This window comes from Mastigoproctus giganteus, chromosome 10, assembly GCF_048544385.1.
Source record: "Mastigoproctus giganteus isolate SK-2022 chromosome 10, ASM4854438v1, whole genome shotgun sequence".
NCBI lineage: Eukaryota > Metazoa > Arthropoda > Arachnida > Uropygi > Thelyphonidae > Mastigoproctus > Mastigoproctus giganteus.
The window spans coordinates 92,585,259-92,607,196 of NC_143584.1; the positions used below are offsets into that span (position 1 = coordinate 92,585,259).

The 21,938-nt window shown below is 37.4% G+C and overlaps 1 protein-coding gene across 1 annotated transcript in view; it reads right to left on the reverse strand.

Annotated features, from left to right (window-relative positions):
- LOC150079157 (uncharacterized) overlaps window positions 1–21,938 on the reverse strand; it is a 153,276-nt gene that overhangs the window by 36,346 nt on the left and 94,992 nt on the right. The window contains exons 15-16 of the mRNA XM_090382974.1: window positions 6,145–6,286; window positions 2,834–3,042 (exon numbers count right to left, since the gene is read on the reverse strand). Of these exons, the coding sequence (XP_090239100.1) occupies window positions 2,834–3,042; window positions 6,145–6,286 (351 nt within the window). The remainder of the gene's footprint in view (window positions 1–2,833; window positions 3,043–6,144; window positions 6,287–21,938) is intronic.

The following is a 21,938-nucleotide window of genomic DNA, read 5'->3' on the forward strand; positions in this document are numbered from 1 at the left end:
GAACTGAATTCTAGGATCAGTTCAGTGTGGCACCGATGTTCGTACTGTAACAGATACTGATTTTACCCATGACAACAGTACCGGCACAATATTCCCTGTGAAAAGTTGTATCGTTGCTTTTCCACTGATAAACGTACCCATTAGTTAGTGGGTACATTTATCTGTATACAGAAAAAAAAAGTACCATTAAAATACATTACCCACAGGATTTGTATGCAGAACAATGCTCTTTAGTTAATGTAAAACTGTGGGATTGGCTTTCGTGGATCGTAGCTGAAGGTTGATTCTAGGGCTACAGAAATCAATTCCCTCTTAAAATGAGGGTCTGAATTCTTAGGTGATAGAACATCCAGAAAGGATTAATTCATATAGGTTGGCTACTTTTCCCAAGATGGAGCTCAACTGTTATAGGTTCCTGCAAACCTGAGGCAGCCATGTTTCTAGCCATTCCTGTTGATAAAGGCAATCAAAAATGTTTCATGGAAGACATTGACAGCGAGTACACCATGGAGGACTTTTACTTCTCAGAAGTGATTTTAGAAGATAGTGCCCACGGCGTAGTTGTGGGAAGTAGTATAAAAATGTGCAGATAAATTTAATTAAAATACAAGTACTGTTTCTCTGGAAGACGGTAAAGGAACAATTCTTATAGAACAATTGCCCTTTAGCGTACAATCAATTGTATATCCAGCGATTACTGGATATTTGGCAATTTGCGGCGAATGTTAAATATTCAAGTCATTCTGAGTGAACATAAAAGCTCACTAATCTTAGTGAGCAACTTTGGTAGAAAATAAATTCAAAAGGAACAATTCTTAAATTGCCTGGTAAATGACTTGCCTTCATGTAAGGTTGTCTAAATTCGTAATTGAAACTAGAGAATTCAGGAAACCTAAATTTTGGGTAGCAATTCCCGACGTGAATTTTACATCTTAAACATCCACTTGCTCATACGCAAGTTAATTTGAAAAAAAATGAGTCGCCCATTCTTAAATGGTTCATGCTCTTAAACGCGCAACGTGAAGACTCTACTCAACCACAACTTAACTCACTTCGAACGTTTTTTTTAAACTGACATTTATATACTACATTGCAGAGAGCAGTGACCACTATTATCTGTAACTAAAACAGCAAGGTGTGCCAACTACAAGAATTAGCCCCATTTTGAGCTGTGGTACTTATGAGATTAGTCTATCATATGGACCTTTCGGATTTCCTAAAATCTACAAGCCAGATCATCCGATAGACGATTAAGAGTTTTACCCAAACGCATGGTTAAAACTGCGCGTTCTGGTATATAACCGTTTCATTTTGGCAGTTCAAATCTGCAGGAAGCTTTGTGTATAGCCAGCGATACATATCAGGGAGTTAAGATCCATCGTATTGTGGAATGACCTGAATACTGTGGGACAAGGAACTCTTCGATTGGTTATGTACATAGTCGAGTAACCTGTACAACTGTCTTTGTAGAGATGCTTTCTCTATGTGCACTTTAAAGTGTAGTAGCTACTGCCTGCAAGACAAGCTGATGGGATACCTATTTCAATCTTGAAATAGTACGGTTAGAATCAAGTTTAAATCGCCTTAGGATGTGAAGTACGCAGGCCCTTAGTTTTGTGCTGTTTAAATTCAGGTTGGCAGTTCGATTTAGAGACTGTATTTAGGCATGTTTAAATCTTTTGTTTATGCACCAATTAAATGTATGCACCATTTAATTTTTCTGAAGTGGACACCAGCGATATCTGCTTACAATAATAGAAGGAAAGGAGTGTTCAAGTTGATGTCCCAGGAAGAAAACTGAAGCTAACAAGCCAGGCTGCCATTTTAACTTCCATCGGTAATGTGAAAGTTCTTTCCGATGACATCGGGCATTCTGTCAGAATCGAATTAAACTGCTGTAAGCTTTCGATTACTAATACCCCCATTGTAATGCGAAAATCGTATACCTAGAATCTTGACCAATGTGTAGAACAGACAATTCTGCAAAATAAGTTAGAGCGGTATTAGAAGAATACTGACAACAAGGGGGCAAAAGCATACATTAAGTTGAAGGCCAAATATAGCGAAACTTTTAGAATGACCAAGAGAAAACTTGAAATTATGGATTAATCGTGGAGGACAAAAAAAGAACGAGATTTGGATACGAGAGGTAGTGCATATATTTAGGGCAGAGTTTTCTGGTGGGAGTCTCACTTGGTTAGTGAGATAGAGGATAGCCAAGCCTGAAGGAAGTTGGGTTGAAAAGCCATGGCCCAATGGTGTTCAAAAAATTAGTTAGAAGCCTGATAATTGTCTGAACTCTAGTAAGAGATGTCAATTGTAAGGACTTTATCCCAAGTTTTAAATATAGTAATAGCATTTCATTGGTGTCTGGAAATTAAAAATGAATAATTTCATATATCTAAAAACATTTCGTGGCTACATGCTATGAATGGAATTGGTTATGCACAGGTACTGCACATACATCGTTTCTACTACCCGAGATAAACGATGCAGTCATACTATATGGGCGGTATGAAATGTATGTGCAGTACCCATGCATAACCCAACTTTCAAATGTATTTACAGATGTCAGAAAGTTTAACGTTATAAATTAATGTCAAAATACTATATTAAACTTTTCTGCAATCACTTGTTTTGAGCGAATTTCTTTACCGAAAATTTTTTCCGTAGTCAGAGGCCCTAATGGAAATGAACTAAAGGAGGAAGATGCCCTTTTCACACAAATAACAATTAGCTTTAGCCACCTACACTGCTTTTGCTTAAAGCAAAATTGCTCACTTGCGTGAGATTAAAATTTGCGCAGTAATGGAAATTCAAGGATTAAACTTACCTTTATATCATATACTTGATTATTTGTTTTCACGGATGCCATTTCTCTTATCTGAAGCACATTACAAATGAAGAGCGCCAGCCGAGATTCATCTGCCATTACAAGAATATCTTTACCTTCGAAATGCACCGAGTTCCAACGACGAGCTGCATATTTCACTTCATAGTTTGCTGTAGGCGACGATATCAGGAATTTTTCTTCGATCAAAACTGTAATGTTAAAAGAAATTATATTCAGCATAAGATAAACTAGTAATCTCTTGGAATGATTAATATGCAAGTTTACTGAGCCTATTACCCCGAAATATTATCCACATGCAAGCTTCTGGTTATTATAAGGTCCCCTAGGCAACTTCAGTACTGGATGCAGACGTGGTTCACGTGGATAGTATTAAGATAGTTGTGACTGCATCCAAGTGCACAGTTACCAGAATCAACTATTGTGCTGGATTAACCAATAGACCCATGCCTGAGATAATGTCAGGATTTGGCCCCCGTACCTGGCAAAATGCTGAATTAGAAAAGACAATGTCACTCTAGTCTTGTCGCATAGTTCATCACCTACTACATGGAATTAAACCATAAGATATCTAATTCGCAGTATGCCAGTTTGTTGAACACACAAGACAATGAGAATTGCCATGTTTTAAATAAAGGGTTTGAGAGGAAATTTAATATCGTAAGAAATTAAAGGAATGTCAAAGGCTTTACCAATAATTTTGTTCTAAAACTATTGGATTAATAACCTTTACATTAAATTTAACCATACCACTCGTGGTTTTGACTTTAGAAACAGGTAGTATTCTAAACATTTATTATACTGCAGGAACGTTAGTTGATCGACGGATTAACTTATTCAAATGAAAGATTTCTATTGTATTTGAGATACTGGTGGACAAGTAGAACTTAATTAATCATGAATTTCTTTAGATAAACATCGTGCGTGAGAAGCGACAAAGAAAAGACGAGGTTGCTTCAAAATGACCAAACTAAAGATCTAAGCCATCATTCTAATTTCACCTCTTCTAAAAAGAGGAAAGCAACATCTCGGTTTGAAATTCCATCAGTAATTTCAAATATTTGATACTTAAAAATATTTAAAACCATCCAGACTTTAGTGAAGGGTATGGCAGCTCTTCACTAAAATGGAGCTAGGATTCCACGATCCAAAACCATGGCAATTTCAATTTTTTTACTGCTCTGACAATAACAATGCAGAAAAGGAATTTTCTGCATTATTTTTCAGCCTTCATATATTACAGTTTATATATAAATCGCATACAAATCAATGTAGTTGGTATAGAAATCAACTCTTGAGTAACTAGTAAATTTCTAATATGAAAAAGCAGTATCTTAATGTTACTCTTCAGAAATATCCAAAGGAAAATGTGAAGAATTGAGAACAAAAGTTTCGGAGGGCCGTAGTATTGAGTCTTCTTTCGTTAAGTGTGCTATACATATTTGATGTAACCTCCGTAGCTGAGTGATCAGGAGCGGGAGTGCAGCAGTACACCGCTCTTGGAGTAGACCGGGGTTCAAGCCCTTGACTGCCAAATAAGGTCGATCTGCCAAGCTACACTGGACCAGTGTGGCAGATTATGGTCCATTTCCCTCAACGTGAATTGGAGAAGACTTCCACCCTGCAGTGGATTGATATCGGTTGTAGTTTGCCTTTACCTTTTACAGGGTGCATTCCTGAATTAATCTTAATGCACACATATCGTGTCCTCAGTCCGGAAGAAGGTTAGTATGTGAAGTAGATTCCTGGCACCTTCAGTTAAAGGATTTTGCTCTTTTCAGAAAAATTTGTTAGCCAATTTATCAAACCAGATCGGTATAATCAGGGAAACTATTTGTTCTTTCATTTCTTTGAGAAAATGAAAAAAAAAAACGAATGAAAGAGCCAAATACAAATTTTAAAGAGAAATATTCTTAGCCAGAATAGTCCCATGGCAGTAATATTTGAACCAACAGGATGACGGGCAAATTAATGCACCAAAATAACTGATGATATTTTAAGGAGTCCTTGCTGCAGACTATAGAGGATGCGGGAGGGACAGTTTCTGACATTTGTCCAATCTGTTGGACAAAAGTTTCAATAAAGTAATATTTCCAGATCCATCTCAGCCTGGCAGGTTATTGCTTATATAAACAAATTATATAAGCAAGCATTAACTTACCCCAGTGGCCATTTCAACCTTTTTTAATAACCGCACCCCTAAGTCATTTTATTTTGCGGCACCCCTACTCAATTTTCTGAGTGTTAGATCCGATTCTCTCTGTGTGTATATATTATGAAAAAGTTATTAGAATTATAAAAATTACATTTCATAATACAAATTTATATATATATAATAATTTTATTCTTTATATAGAGGTACTAAGGAAAGAATTATGGATCAACACAAAATTAAAGATACTGTACACCTTTTTATAATGAAATAAAAATATTAATTTCAAAAAATAATAAGTAGCTTAAACCCAAATTACGTGACACTCCTGAATTGTTGTTGCAGCACCTCGGTTGAAAACCACTGACTTAGCCCACACTTAGCATATCTACTCTCCTCTTAAGAGGACTGCCAATACTATAACGCGGTCACTGTAGAACTTTGTTGTCCTCGAATCTTTAGAAAGATTCGCTTAAGGAATTAATCTTTCCCCCACCTCCCAATCCCTGCACGTTCCTTGTATGAATATTAAGATTCAACGGAATACTCAAACACCGGCATTGCAAAAAGCGTCTGAGAATTAGTTTAGTTTATGGATCTCGCCATTGACTGTGCGACAAACATATGTAGCTCCATCCATTGCTTCGCCATGATCGGCTGATAATCAGCAATTTTCTGATAGAGAAGATTGTTTTGCAAACGACAGCATTTTTTGCTTAAGTAAATCTTCAGTGTACCTTAGGAAAAATGGTTGTGTTGTACAAATACAGGAAAGGATTCAAGCCAAAAGAGAAAAATGTTGGATTTATTTTTTGCTCATTAATTCGGTTAATCTTTAACCTACCGTAGTAAAAAAAAACTAGTATCATATTTTTTTTTCACTTGAATCCTGCTGAAGTCGTACAAAACGACAAATTTCACTTAGTTCCGTTAATAAAAAACAATTACGTAAAAACTCCTGGATATTAAACACATTGTAAGGCAAATGAGGCAAAAGCCATTGATTATTCACTGTAGTACATCTACCCATCAGTGCCTACACGTGTCCATAACTCCATATCGCACAGATTCATGAGCATCAAACTAAAAACTAACCCCTTTTTGAATAGCATTTCCACTTACTGAAAACCATTTTCCTCACCTTTAGAACCATAGAGATCAATCTTAGAACCAATTTCTCGTTTCCTTTGTATCCTTTCAGATTCAAATAATTGATCCAGCTGGAGTCGGAATTCCAATAGTCTTCCTTCAATGTAATCATCGAGATTACTGTTTGGAACAGCCTGTTGAGAAGATACTCCAAGAAACAGTAATAATATTGCAGTAAACTCCCACGTAAGAGGGAGCCACATTTTTTCTGAAAAAAAAAAAAAAATTTCATGTATGAGAAGAGTGAAAGAGTTGAAAATAATCACACATAACTAAGTAAGCTGAAAAGTACAAGATACTACCCAAAAGGATCAAAATAGTTTTATACTATTTCATAAAGAAAGAGAATATACATCAGTAATAATAGCGAAGTGTATATTATTACACAAGGCTGAGGATTAAGAACTTTACCTAGGGGATACACTAGTTAAAATAAAAAGGCAATTTAACATACGTAACAACGATCTGTATAACGAACCAGAAGGCGTTCCCGCCCATTCAGAATGCGAATATTACTCAATTTACTAACTAAATATGAAGCTTCATTTCAAAAGTAGCATCAAAAATCAACTTAAGTAAAAAGAACTTAATTGCAAAGCCTGATGCTGCTTCTCATCAAACCCTTGAAGATTTCCATTTGTTCACAATCAACGGGTTGCAACTTATTTTTTACTCAATGAAACACGTTGCAGTCTTATAAAAATAAGAAGACTAGTCTAACTTAAACTATAATCTGCACGAATGTTCTGGGCATCTTTTGAACGCAGTGAAGTTCTTTTATTTCATTAGGCTTCAAAAATTGATTTCCGTAAAAAGAAAACCTTTAATTTCCGTTACCTCAAATCTTTTTTTCAGCCATTAAAAACACTACTTCCCCCGACCAAAACACAACCAAGAATTTCAAATGTTAAAACCTACCTAACAACAATTCAAACCGTACAATCAACAAGCCTTAAAAAACTACTGGAAATTATCATTTTATTACTGGTCGGGATATCCGATTGTTGTTTGAAGGGAAGCACGAAACTACAAAAACGCTATCTTATTGGTTCTTTTACAACCAATTTGAATGCCGTTATATGCTAGAAGGCTGATTGCGAAAGAAAATGTTTCAGTATCAGGAATGGCTGTAAAAATTAACATTTTAAAATGAATGCAATTCTGAATACATTCACTTTAGCAATTTTAAATATTTGATGTACACCGTCATCGAAAAAGGTGTCGTGATTTCCGTTTTAATTATCTTCGGAAATATTTGATCGATTGCTGTAATCGTAGCTGCAAACAGTCCGGTAACTCACTAAGTTTTATTTGACACCTCAACATTGGCCTTTCCTGCGCCGTGAGTATGCGCAGAATGACTCCTACGCGCACCACCTCAGTCAGTGTCAGTAAGATAGCCGTGCAACAGAAACTGCAGTGTGTGTTGTGGTGCGCTGAATTTAAATCTGTCATAACAGGCCCTCCGAAGCCGAGTGATCAGGAGCGAGAGTGCAGTAGCACACGCTCCTTGAGTAGACCGGGATTCAAGCCCTTGACTGCTAAATAGGTCGATCTGCCAACCCACAATGGACCAATGTGGCAGATTATGGTCCATTTCCGTCAAAGTGAATTGTTGAGGAGGCTTCCATCCCACAGTGGGTTGAGGTGTCAAATAAAACTTAGTGAGTTACCACACAGCAATCGATCAAATATTTCCGAAGATAATTAAAAGTTGCTCCAAGGAAATCACGGACATCTTTTTGGTGACCCTGTATTATAAGTGTTTTATAAGTGCAATTATAAGTGTTTTCTTATGAAACAGCAGGTTTCAAGAGTATATCTGCAGGGCTCTGTGCTGGGGCAACTTATCTGGAACCTGGTGCTGCAGCATTTTTTGAACCGGGTATTTTCCAACTCTAAAATAATAGCATTTGCTGATGATCTGGAAATTATTTTTTCTGGAAGTTCGCGATCAAATCTGGAGCAAAATGTTAATACTGTCTTGGAAGATTTTAATAGTTGGGCACACAATTATAAGCTAATATAAACCCTTACAAGACTAAAATGATGTTATTCAAGATTAAATTAGATATTAACCGGGCTACCTCGAGTCAAACTAAATGGAGTACGATTGCCAATGGTCGCTGAAACAAAATATTTAGGGATTATCATTGATAATAAACTATCATATTACTCACATTTGCAATATTTAAGTCAAAAGGTTAGGAAGTTTTCAGGGTTGTCAGAATATCTAAATCGGATTGGGGACTATCACTGAGAACCTTGCGCTTACATTATGTTACAGTATTTCTCCCTATTACGGCGTATGCTACTGGAGTATGGTTTCATAGAGCGGTTAGATTTCAGTTCAAACTTAATTCCATTCAACATACCATGCTTCTTTGTTTATTGTGAGTATGCAGAACTGTCTCTACTGTTGCTCTTCAGGTTTTGGCCAAATCTATCTATCTATCCCACTGGGCTTATTTTTTGTTTATCGAGGCTTGATCTACAGGATTAAGAGAGGGATACCAACTAATGTTATGGGCATTGAAATTAATATAAATTCAGACGTTAAGAGTTAAAAAGAAGAGATGCATGAACGAGTTAGTAAACTTATGGCAAACTAATGGGACACAGTGACTGCAGGTAGAGTTACAAAGCAATTTATTCCGGAGGTCACATTTTTAGTAAATAAGAAAGTAAGGAGGTGGTTTACACCTAGTTTGCAGTCACTGTTTTTTATATCTAGACATTGGTCATTTAATGACAAATTGTTTGCCTTCGGACTAGTCTTGACAGGGATTTGTGATTTTGTGGAGCTAGAGAAACTTGGGGGCCACACATTGTATGAATGTAATATTTCTGACAGCGTTAGGACGATAATTGAAGATATTTTAGCGTCAGTTTTGCAAGGACAGGAAATGAGTTATTTGACTGAAGAAAGGATTTTTTGCAAATTTCAGGAGGAGTTTGCCAAAGATGTTTTCCAGCTGAGGAAGAACCGAATTCTTCAGACATCCAGGAACTGATAATAATATCAGTATTTTGGTATAGTTAATAATTGTTCCTAAGGGACCTTGTGATGGAGTTGGCAGTTTTTCCTCCCTCTGGATTCGGCTTCAAAGGGTGAGTTTTTTTTTTTTTTTTTTTCTCCTCTGGAGTGGGTTCCCAGAGGAATCTGGCAACTTCAGGTGGGTCAGAGTTTCGAATTGAGACAAGGTCAAGGTCAAAGTGTATTTGTTTAATTGCGGTCTCCAGGGTTTCGCCTATATACCGCTGCAGCTTCTGAAATGGCAAAAGGCCAAAGCCGGCAAGTGTATGTTTTTTTTTTGTTTTTTTTTTATGAAAACCCCAAATGTATGTAGGTGTGTAAGTATGTGTGTTGCTGTGTTGAGTATTGAGTGCCGGCACCTGGCGACTTCGGAGCCAGGGGGCAAAGGACACCAGGTGTCCTGTCCTCTGACTCCCAACCTTGGCCACGAGGAGGCGCGCCAGGGTCCACTTTTAACCAGGGACACTTACTGGGCTATTAGGTAAGACTAGGAGCACCGAGTTTTCAACTGAAAGGAAGATAGGAAATAGAACGTTTAGTTAGGGAGATGGAAGGGGAGGGAAAGCAGAAAGAAGACGGGGAAGAAGAAGAAGAAGAAGACATCCCCGAAAATGAAGAAGTTAGAAAAGAAAGTTTAAAGCCGTTAACATAATCTAAACTTATAATACAATTATACAAACGTTTCCATGTGCTATTATCATTACTAAATCAAAAATTAAATTACAACTATACAGTGGTTGCTTGTACCAATTCCATAGTAAAAATAATTTAACAGCTGTACGGGAAAATTATCCCCTGCAACAAGAAACCCTCGTAAAGTAAGCCATTAAACAACAATGTGAAACATATAATACAATATACAGTAATTACAAAGATACGCATCAAGCTGAAACATGAAGACAGCTGTGAAGGGAGAACAGTCCCAGTATTTTAGTCAAGACAACAGTATCAGTTCCAAACTAATAGTCCAAAACCAGTAAGAGGGATGTCAACTAAAGATTCAATCTCATATTTATCTTACATACATAAGTTGCAATGCTGAACAACAGAGTATCAAGCAAACAGCTCCTAAGAGAGGTTCATATTCATGGTCCTTATACATAGCCAAACTGCCAAATAGTCTGCGTCAGTTCCCAAACTAAAACAGTCCAGAACCTGTAAGAGAAATACCCATTTACTATACAAGCTCACGCATAGCATATAATTTTGATGCTACAGTCTTCTACGCAGAATACTAAGTATACAAACGCCAAAGAGAGGATCTAACACAAGAAGACAAAAAAAAAAAAAACAAAAAACAGTGCTATTAACATTCCAATCTATGTTAGCACAATAAAATACTCCTGCCTAAAGTATTTTAGGACAGGAAAAAATCAACCAGAACAAGTTCAGAGAGTGCTAAATTAGTACTTGAACATATTACATTATTTATTTATTTTTTTCCCAACACCCAGAATTTTTATGCACCCTAAAAGGCAAGTTCAACCTATTAACAGTATTTACAGTAAAGAGTTTACAATTTTAAGTAGTTTACAATATTTACATTAAAGAATTTACAATTTTAAGTAATTTGCAATATTTACATTAAAGAGCTTACAATATTTACTGTAAAGAATTTACAATTTTAAATAGTTTACAATATTTACAGTTAAGATAAGATCTGAAAAATCTTCAGATCAAAACAACTATTAAACATAAGTACAAACAGAAATTTAATTATGTTGCCAAGTGAGAAAACCAAAGTAGGTAGTCAACACCAAAGTATTCAACTACAATGAGAAAATTATTCTGCCAATTATTCAACCTAGAAATAGCAATCAGATAATATTTATTATTCTCCTCCTTCTGTGGAATACCTTATCAGCAAAATTTGCCAGGCCCCCAAAATTTTCTTTATTTTCAACAAGTTTCGGGAGATCGCATTCATCATAAACATTATTTAACATCTGTAATTTATACCTATAATCAACATCGTAATTACACACAATTATTAAATGTTGGACAGTCTCCGGAGAACCACATTTACACCTCGGAGAGGCAGCCAAACCCAGATTATGCAACTTTGAATTTAGACTATCGTGTCCAGAAAGCAAAAAGGTTAAATTTAGCCCTGGATTAAACCAAAGATAATGTTTATCAAATTCAGCTACCCTAGGCAAAAATCCAAATGTTATCCGGCCAGTAATGGCATTTACCCATTCATTTTGCCAATCACTAATGAATCGATTTCTTAGTCTTGTTATATCATTCTTAGTAGGTGCATCAAGATTAAGGGAGTACTCTCCAAGGGTTTTAGGCACATTCTGCCTTCTGAAATGTTGAAATAATTAAAAACGACTTCATCTTTTATAAGTATTTTACCCGAAATAACATGTAGAGCCGCAGTTGAAATTGTACGGCTAGGAGGAAAAACCATTTGGCTAGGAGGAAAAACCATTGGGCCTAGGTTATGTACTTACTAACAATATATTTACTAATGCAGAGGCCCCATGAGCCTGCTGCGTAGCACACCACAGGTATAAAAATACATTTATAATACCGCCGCAAAGTGGAGGGTTTAATACCCCAAGAGCATTTTGTTACTTTTATTGGTTTTGATGTCAGCACTTTTATTTTCTGCAGGATATATTTTGTGTGGGAGATGAAATTTAATCTAGAATCCAACATTATGCCAAGATATTTATAAACACTTACTAATTTAATAAGTTGGTTTAATAATCTGATAGTAGGAGGCCTGTTTTGATCTAATCGCCATTTAAAGAGCACTTCCTTTGTTTTAGTAGTGGAAATTTCTAATTTGTGCACTTGACACCAGTCGTTCAAATCAGCAAGCACTTCATCTGCCCTAGTTTCAATTTGAAACCTTGAGTTTTCATAAACAATAGCGACCAAGTCATCAGCATACACAAGAGCAGCTACGATCAATAGGATGTACAGTATAAATCACGTGCTATTTACCCATTTACCCTGGGATGACATCCATATCATTATAATGGTATTAAGTTAGACCAGTGATTATTATTTATAGCTTGCAAAATTATTTATTCATGGAAACATGTGTTTTGTAAAGGGCGGCTCCTAGAACGTCTGTTCAACTCCGCCTCGTATCTCTGTGAAGTACAGTATCATTGATTTATATCATAACATGACATGCAGACATGTATAGTATCTTATGTAGGACGGCACCTGATTGTCAATTCATCTCCGCCTTTGTACACTGTGATGATTACAGAAAGCACTGTAAAAGGCCAGAAATGTGTGTGAAATTGTGTTCGTGCAGTGTGTGTGTGTTGTTTTGTTGTTTCTGGCCGTTTTGTCACCAGGTAGGCGGTCACCTGGAAAGCCTGCCCAGTGTCCGTCTACACAACGGAGAGGTAGGCCACAACTACACATGTATCGCGACCGCCCTGGTTTACCAGCTCTTACTGCCCTAATATCAGAGCAAAAAAAAAAAAAAAATAAAAATAAAAATAATAAAATAAATAAAAAAAAGAAAAGAAAAAATACTAATAATGATAAATAATAATAATAAGAAAAAAAAAATATATATATATATATATATCTAAGAAAATAATAAAACCTAGATAATAAAATCCTGTCCATCGGGCAGCCCAAACCCAGGGAACTAGCAAAAATAAATACAAATTAAAAGTGTAAAGAAAAAAAAATAGTAATAATAAAATATATATATATAAATAGATAGTATGAATCAGAGCTGTAATACTCATTTTTACAGAAAATTTTTACAAAGTTTTACAAATGTTTCAATGTTACAATTGTTAAAAATGTTTCAATGTTTTACAAAGTTTATATTGAGGTAAACTGCTTTTAATAAAAAAAATAAAAAAATGATAAAATAAAAAAAAATAAAAAATATATAAAATTGAAGAAAAAAAAATATATATATATATATCTGATCCCACACTGACCAAAAGCCAGTGCCAGCAGGGGTCTCTACTAGGAAGGCTAGGAGGTATACCGTAGTTGAGTGAGAAGACGTCTCCGGCGATCAAAAGCATGACGAGCAAATTCTTGCAGGGACTGGAAGTTTTCTCTGGTGCTCAGGAAGTCCGGCTCATTTCCAGGGACAGTGATATTGGTGGAGAGAAGAAGGTTTTGTCGAAGAGCTTGGTATCGATGGCTGTTGTTGTTGTTGTTGTGTTTAACGACACATAGGCTGCTAGGGCCATATTGTGTCTTTCTAATGATGAATATGAAATATTAACTTAATTGTGATAACTATATTTTATGATATATTCCTATACGATTTAGGAAAGTAAATTGTTCTTTTTGATTAAAATCATCTCCCAGAATCTGTAATAAATTTATTGATGACTGCGTATTAGAAATTGACTTAAAGGTGTCTAAGCGGATGGTTTGAAAGTGGGGACAGTATACTAGCAAATGGCGACTGGTCAGTTGAACTTGGCATGATGTGCATTGGGCAGTGCTGTCATTAGTTAATAGATACAGGTGAGTGAGGTGAGTATGCCCAATCCTAAGCCTTCCTAAAATTGTTTCTTCTTGTCTATTTTTCCGGAAACAGACCCACAGCTTTGGTTCTGATTTTATTTGGTATAGTTTGTTTCCTAGATAACCTCTCCAGATTGACCAGCTATTGTAACATGCTTTATGGATGATATGTTTGAAGTCGGAATACGGAACTTGGCAATTCTTTAAAATAGAGGTATCTTTTGTTTGGCTGCAAGATCTGCTCTTTCATTTCCTGCTATACCAGAACGCCCTGGTGGCCAGCAGAATGTCACTGTTTGGTTTGACTCATTACACACAAGTAATTTAGAATGGATTTGTTTGATAACAGGGTGAGAGGAGGTGATATTACTATTTATGGCAGAGATAGCACTGAGCGAGTCAATGTATATTAAGGCAGACGAAATTAGAAGTTGAGTAATGTGATCTAGAGCCAAGTTAATAGCATAAAGCTCAGCAGTGAAGATACTACATTCTACAGATAATGAGGCAGAAGTGGTGAATGATGGGAAGATTGCCGCAGCGCCTACTTGGGTCTCAGTTTTTGATCCGTCTGTATAGATCTTACAGGCCTGTGAATTAGAAGCAGAGTGAATTTCACGTAACTATGCGATGTTGAAGGGAGACAAGGTGTTCTTTCCCCACTGTTGGAAATAGCCATCGTAAATTGCAGGGATATTTGTCCACAGTGGATCAGTCGGTGTCATGTCCTTATATATATTGCTGATTTCAATATTCCACGTTTGAGTTAGTTCTTTTAAGTCTAAGTGCAGCAGGTCTGTTTTCGTTTGGTTTACTGTTGTAAAATGACTTCCATTCGGTATTGTACAGACATCTCCAATTCGGGTGAGAGGGAAGACTGCGGATTTTTGCGGCATACATCAAAAGCAATGTTTTCCTCCAAAGATGTAAGGGAGGTTCGTGGGCTTCAATGTAAAGGCTCTGAACTGGGGAGGTTCTGAAAGCCCCTAGAAAAACTCTCAGAGCACTGTGCTGGATCGTGTTCAATCGCTATAAAATAGTTTTCCTAGCAGAGTCATACACTGGGGAGCCATAGTCTGATGAGAGATCGATAAAGATGGATCAGGGTATGTCGATCAGCGCCCCATGACATAGATGACATACACCGGAGAATATTCAATTTCTTCAAGCAGATGGACCGAAGGTAGGTCACACGTGATTAAAAGTTTAGTTTCCTATCTAGCATAAGGGCAAGAAAACAGACAGTGTGAGCAAGTGGTATTGGCATGCTATTGACTTTTAGCTCAGGATCAGGATGAAGTGATCGTAGTTTGCAGAAGTGAGTAGTGGTGGATTTATGTTCAGCAAGACGATATCCATTGCATAAGATCCAGGCTTCTATTTTGAATAGAGCAATTTGAAACTATCTTTCGATAGTATTCATACTTTGTGACTGGCAGGATATAGTGAGGTCATCTGCATACATATAAATTTGAATGGGGTTTGGAATATTTTCCAATATTTTGTTGACCGGAATCGCAAATAGGGTAGCACTCAGTATTAAACCTTGCGGGACACTATCTTCTTGAATGTAAGATGCTGACAGCACGTTTTGATATCGGACTTGAAAGGTGCGTAATTTTAAAAAGTTCTGGATGATTTGAGGAAGATAGCCTCTCAGCCCCAACTTATGCATATCTTCAATAATTCCATGATGCCAGGTGGTATCGAATGCTTTGTGAATATCTAGGTTAACCATCGCTAGGTGCTGTTTCATGACGAAGGCATTTCGTATGTAGCATTCAAGTTTTACAAGTAAATATAGGTAGTAAACAGTAAATCTGTTTACTACCTATAGGTAGTAAACATATAAATATAGGCAAGTAAACAGTAGATCTGTTTTTACGGAAGCCATATTGGTGATCAGAAAGAAGATTCTGAGAATCTAGAAACCAGGTGAGCCTCTTATGCACCATCCTTTCAAATATTTTGCCTAAACAGCTTGTTAATGATATCCGTCTGTAGTTCTGGACCAGAGTGGGATCTTTGCCTGGTTTTGAGATAGCACAGATATAGGAATGCCGCCAGGATAGAGGATAGGTATTTTCTGAAAAGATACAGTTATAGAATAGTAATAATATGCCAAGGTCAGCTTCTGTGAAAAATATTTTCATTTTTTAGCCCTTTCGCTTGCTTTCAAGAAGTAATTTTGCTCATAGTGCCTGATACTTTTTTCCACGGTCTGTACAACAAAGAAATAGCGTCACTTCGATGGAGCTTCTACTTTACCTTTCGTTTCCAATCTCCCCAGGGGTGCAGTTGCCGTAATACTACACTACAGTGATGTCACGCTGTTCTCCTGTATAACGGGAGCGTCGAACATGTGATGTACCAAGAGCAGTGTAGGCAGGAAGGCGACAATGGTTATAGGAGTAGAATTAGAGAACAAGACACAGCACGTCTTGAGTAATTAGAACTCTATAACATATCATTTTTAGGTGTCAAATACCACGAGTTGGCAGTCACGAGTGTAATGTTTTCCACACATTTGACGTGTGAGATCAGTAAAAGGTCATGAGAAAATTCAGTTAGGGGGAAGCAAAGATATATATATATATATTTTGGAAGGGGTAAGCAGAGACACATTAACTTTGGGTGAGACATGACAGGAAGATGAGAGCAGTGAGAGTCTTGGCCGATTTTTAGTCATTGTGTGAAGAAGAAGAAGTAAAATAATAATTACTAGAAAAAGATGAGAAAAGAACCATAATGAACGTTGGATACGGAATTTCCACACCCGCCCCCGAGGATGTGCAGAATTATTCAGGTAAGTCAACCCTTATTGTTTAATAAGAAACTGTATTAAATTGCCCAAAGCCGAACCTACCATCTGCACACGTTTTAATGCATTTATAAGACATCTTTCCTCACATATATATATATACCCAGACTATTGTAGTACCATCTGCTTAGTACTCAGATTTAACGGATAATGTGACTTATTAATCTAGTTGTCAAAATACTAATTATACAATAGAGTAAATATATTTTCCTGTTCTAGCATTGAACAGTAGTATGATATGACAAACACAAATCATTTTGTACTTGCTGGAGAATTAGTGGAAAAGCCACATCAAGAACATTACAAAACTATAATATTGCTAACAGCAAGATAATGTTTGATTCAGTTAATTTACCTAACAATCACATACCAATTAATCTAAACTATATACAGTTCTATTGTACTCATTTGTATACTTATATGTTTAATAAAACTTGTTTTGTTTGTGTACTATTTTGCGTCCTGACCATTCCATCTAGTTACACACAATTCACCGAACAGTTTTTTTTAAAGAACCATTAATTGCCGTCACCCCGGGCCCCCTATCTAAGAGGTACCTCTGTGTGAAAATCACAACGCGATCTTGATGCTGCGGACTCACTCTTATTTAAGTCTGAGTGGGCTTGAGGGTGCAAGATTTATTGTCCTAATTTAACTGCTTAGAAGGTCATATTGAAACCCGGGTTTTTCTGGATACACATAGTGTTGTGTGGTCTTGCTGGAAGCCGAGTGATCCATGAGTACGTTGATAGGCAAGCGCATAATACGACGGAAAACCCCTGTGGAACACCTCACATAGATGCTGCAGCATACTGTAGTGAATACCGTCTGGTCCTGCTACACTATTTGACGATTTGCTTAAGCATTCCTTGAGTTCAACTAGAGTAAAAGGCTGGTTATAAAGAAGTGAGAGTCTAGTTTGAAAATTCAATTTTTGACGTTCTTCATTAGCTTTAATGCGTTGAAAGGATGTCACATAAAATGATGAGGCATAATGTTATAAAAAGACTCTGATAGTGCATTTGCAATATCAATAGGGGAAGATAATTCCTGCCCATTCCATTGTATTATCGGTGATTGCAACGGTAGAAATTTCCCATTGAGTGCTTGTATTTTTTTCTAAATAATTCGAGTGTCGGTATTTTTGTTAATGGATGAGGCAAAGTTAATCCAGGATTTATGTTTTGCTTTTTTTCTCATTTGTCTCGCTTTAGCTCTGAGTTTTTTGTAAACAATTAGGTTGGTGGTAGTTGGGAATTTACGAAGGTAGTTCCAAGCTCGGTTTTTATCACGCTTTGCTTTGAAGCATTCTTCATTCCACCACTCATTTTGGTGTACACTTTTGCGGTAGTTAGATTTTGGAATGGAAATTTCTGCTGCAGATAATACATGGCTGGTAATGTTGTCAGTTACGTCATAAAAATTCTGCTGCTGTACATATTGCTTTTCAAGTATGACACAACTGGAATACGTTTTTCAGTCTGCTTTTTGGAAGTTCCAAGAAGTACGGCCTTTAGAGTATGACACGACCTGTGTTTGAATTGAACTGATGATAGGGAAATGGTCACTGTGGAATGGATCATTTAGCACTAACCATTCCATGCTTGGAAAACGGGATGCTGAACAGATGTATAGGTCTATGGCGGATGTAGCACCAGCAGGTAGTTGAACATGGGTTGGAGAGCCAAAATTTAAAAGAATCAGGTTATGATTATCCAGGAATGTTTCGATTAATTTGCCTCTACTATCCATGGTGGAGGATCTCCAGAACGGATGGTGACCATTGAAATCACCAAGTAAACAGACGGGAGGTGGAAGTTGTGTAATAAGACTGTCCAGTTCAGTCTGGGAGCAAGGATAATTCGGTGATATATAAATGGATGCAAGTGATAACGATATTCGCATTGCTATCCGGACTGCTACAACTTCTATGGAGGTTTGTAGTTGGAGATGTCTTGAGGGAATTGTAGATTTCACAAATACAGCTACCCCCACCACGAGCAGGAGAGTTAGAAACCGTCTCGCCTAAACATAGTATAATTTTTGAGTTTGACAGAAGCATATGGTGATAAAAATGTTTCCTGTAAGCACACACTTACTGCATTAGTTTGAGTTAATAAATCACTGAGGTCGTCTATATTACTGCGTAATCCTCTACAGTTCCATTGTAGGAATTTCTTCATTGGTTGGATTTGTTTGAGGAAGATTGATCTGACTATTTTTCTGAGAAGGTTTCTGTCTGCTTGGTTTTGGTTTTTCATTTCTGGGAAAGATTGGGCGTCCTGTATCCATGATATCTATAATACTGTGTAACTCTAATACTGTGTCGTCATCCTCTGATTGAGCATCAGTTTCCATGTTGCTATTTCGTGGCTTTACCTTTTTCTTATTTTCAACGGTAGTTGATTTTGTTGTTTCGGGCAAAGTTGAGATAGCATCAGTTGGGATGCTGATCGGCGTATTGCTGGTTTCGTTGACTGTAGGTTTCTTATTGCATGATAACACAGTTTTGGCCCAGGTGGCAAAGGAAATGCTTGGTTTTATGGACACATCTGCAGCTGAGCGGCTGGTTCTGGTGACAGATGCATATGATCGGCTAGGCATGGTTAGTAGCACTTGCTTTATTGCTTCAGGGTAAGTGACTTTATGTTCCACTTTATATTTCTGGATTTTTTTCCTGTTTTCCAAAGGTCACATGCTTTAGAAAATGCAGGGTGGTTTTCCTTAGAGTTTGGACAAATAGGAGTGGAAGCTGTACAGTCTTCTTGAGAATGCTACTTGGAACCACAAAGAGGACACACAGCATCGCCTCGGCATGCTGTTTGAGTATGACCGTACTTCTGACATTTAAAGCAACGAATGGGGTTTGGGATGTAAGATCGAATCTTGCAATTTAGGTAACCTGCTTTAACAGAAGACGAAAGAGTCAGAGTACTGAATGTTAAAATGATGGACCTGGTTGGTAGTAGGTTGCCATCTTTTTTGGGCATGATTCTCCGTGCATGAGTCACTTTTTTGTTAACTAAGCTCTTGTATTATTTCTTGTTCAGAGACAGTTAGTAAGTCCCATTTGCTGATGATGCCTTTAGAAGTGTTCAGAGTCGACAGATCTGGAGCCCGTGGGCTCTAGCAGTGGATATGCATCACAATCCATTGTTATGTGGCGTAATTGACACTGGACGATTAACGGACAATTGTTAAAATTGACTTTGTCAATTTTAACAATTTTTCTGAATGGCTTGGCTTAGAAGCTTCAATTAAGTCTCCAGATTGGAGGCGCTTCACCATTTTAGGAGATCCAACAACCGATTCTAAGCATTTCTGTATTAGAAACGGCGATAATTTGCCGACAGGTTGTGTGGATAATGATGCATTATTAGAAATGCTGGCATATCTGCACTCTGTTTTTCAGTCCGCTGTCTCTTTGGACGATTCAAATCATGCTCTGAATCAGAGTCGACAGATCTGGAGCCCGTGGGCTCTAGCAGTGGATATGCATCACAATCCATTGCTGCTCCTTTTAGCCCTGGAAGAGGGAATTCCTTCTGCCAGGTTACCGACTCCACCACGTGCAGGCAGGAGCGGTGCCAACCAGTGACCAAGCGATCAGCAGAAGAGGAGAGCAGTATGTTGCTAGCGATAGCAGTAACGTTGCAAGCGGGGTTAGCAATAACGTTGCTCAGCGAGGGAAGCAGTGACTTTGCGAGCGGTGGAGGGATTATTTAAGCACTAGTACTCGCTCTAGGAAAAAAATCGCACTAGAAAGATCGCTTGAGAACTATTTCTTGGCACTCGGGGCCGATCGGAGAGCATATAGATAGATCTATTGCAGACACTGATCCTGTTGGGAGATGGATGTAAGTTGGTGAACCAGTATTTAGGATGGTTAAGTTTTGTCTGTCAACGAGCATTTCAATGAGTTTCCCTCGTCCATCTGTATTGAGAGAACCCCACAATGGATGGTGTCCATTGAAGTCGCCCAATAAACATAAAGGGGTTGGCAATTGCAGGATAAGATTTTCAAGTTCATGAATAGTACACGGATGACTGGGTGGTAGATAGATCGAAACAAGGGTCAGAGTGATGCCAATTGCTATTCAGGTAGCAATAGCTTCTATAGAGGTTTGTAAAGAAATGCGTCTGCATGGGACTCGCGAATCTATGAGAATGGCTACTCCACCAAAATTGCAATAAATTTTGGTTTGGTGGAAAGACGTTTGTTTGAAATCAATTACGCTTTGGCTGAAAGCAAATATCACCATTTGTTCCTCGAACTATCCTTCCTCAGTTTGAATTTATGCCTCCTCATGTGTGTTGTCTGAGCAAGTGTAAAGCCATCAGCATTTATCTTACTCAATCCATTTAAGGCGCTAAACACATCAATTAGATCCCCTCCCAGCAATCTCCGCAACTCCAGCCTTTCTAGATAAGAGTAACCTTTTGCTCCTTCACTAATCTCATTGCACTTCTCTGCACCCGTTCAAACAGATTCATATACTTCCAAAAATGGAGTTTCAACACCTGTATGAAGTACTCAAGATACAGCCTGTTGCCTTATTCAATGGGATAACCCATTGAATAAGGCAACCCAACGCCTGAACAAGGAACTAATTTATAATCGCTTTGTGTATAATATATACATTGTGTTACCAAAAGTTGGAAACACTGAGCAAAAAGAAAACAGAAGTTTACAGAACAGTTCATAACACAATATACAGCCTCTTTTGGCTTGTTATATTCTTCAGGGATTGTTTTCTACTAATTTGTGGTAGTATCAAAGAAATATTTCTTCATTTCTCCAACTGAACGCTTTTAATAGGACATGCGATCTTGGCTTCCTTGGATAAGTCCTCTTTTTCCAATTATATAAAAGTGCTTATTTGTTAAACCATTATGAGGCTAGCCTCTTAAATGCGTTATCAAATACACGGATCTTCTTTATCTGATGGTTCCTCGTATCAGTACCAACGTGTACGACTAAAGCGCCCTCTGACGGCCACGAGGTGGACCTGTTAGTAAATTAGCGCGGCATTATCCAGCTCAGCTATTATATCTTTATCTGTAAACACCGGCACATATCATTGGTGACTTTTAATACGTGAAGATCAATAAACGGAAGTATAGTGAGCACGTGTGTCCTTACGTCACCAATAAACCATCTGTTAAAAGAAGTACCTTGCAGGTCTGTCACCACGGTTTCACTGAAGATTCCGGTGATAATTTGTGGACCAGTGAATCCTGTCAACGGTCATGGAGGTAAGTGTTGTATAAACGCAGTAGGGGAGTAATAATGTCTCTTTTATGATGGGATGGAAGACATCTAACAAGAATATATTAATCCGTTTTAAATTGTGGCAAGTTAGATGATTCTGATAGATAGAAGGCTTGACATTATCTTTTACATTCCATTTTTTTCCATTTATTTGTACACACAGTTATTTACAAATTATATACA